The following is a 653-nucleotide window of genomic DNA, read 5'->3' as shown; positions in this document are numbered from 1 at the left end:
TCTCTCTCTCTCTCTCTCTCTCTCTCTCTCTCTCTCTCTCTCTCTCTCTGCACCAATTTACGTTCCTAATAATTTCGTGCAAAAAGAAAAAAGAGGAAGGAGAAAGATCGTGTCGGCAATCGTGATGCTCGTCGATACGCGAGATGAGAACACCTGCACTCGGCATTAAGGGCGCGTCGTTAAAATCGCCCGCAGACACGTCCTATCGAAGCAGCCGCTCATCGATATTCCCGAAGTCGTAGGAACATTTTTCAACCGACCGCGCTGTGAGATCGCCGCTGACCTTTTGGATTACTTCTCGTCCGCCGATAAACGACCGGATATAATGGACGATCTTCGACGGGAGGTATTTCGAGCGAGCGACCGCATTCAAACTCCGAAGAACGCGAGTTCGCAAATCTTCGACTGTATCTCGTGCGACTCCTGTTGCGCAGGATACGCCGTGATTCCTGACAACTCGCTCGCCTAATTGTTCGTCCGGACATGATCCAAGGTAGGCAGTAAGATCCTTGTCCGTACGTGTTAACCTAGATAATACAAGATGTCCAGAAAATGTTCTTATAATATTCTTAGAACGTAAGAATGTTCTAAGAACGTCTTGAGAGAGAGAGAGAGAGAGAGAGAGAGAGAGAGAGAGAGAGAGAGAGAGAGAG

General features: G+C 48.2%; 1 protein-coding gene across 1 annotated transcript in view; it reads left to right on the top strand.

Annotated features, from left to right (window-relative positions):
• LOC116842552 overlaps nucleotides 1–469 on the top strand; it is a 5,443-nt gene extending 4,974 nt beyond the window's left edge. Inside the window, exon 2 of the mRNA XM_032811926.1 lies at nucleotides 196–469. Coding sequence (XP_032667817.1) covers nucleotides 196–469 — 274 coding nt within the window. The remainder of the gene's footprint in view (nucleotides 1–195) is intronic.
• The last annotated feature ends 184 nt before the right edge of the window (nucleotides 470–653 follow it).

This window comes from Odontomachus brunneus, unplaced genomic scaffold (genome assembly GCF_010583005.1).
Source record: "Odontomachus brunneus isolate Ranch 3 - 2012 unplaced genomic scaffold, Obru_v1 Obru_scaffold_025, whole genome shotgun sequence".
NCBI classification, from domain to species: Eukaryota; Metazoa; Arthropoda; class Insecta; order Hymenoptera; family Formicidae; genus Odontomachus; species Odontomachus brunneus.
This window is presented reverse-complemented; position numbering and strand designations above follow the sequence as displayed.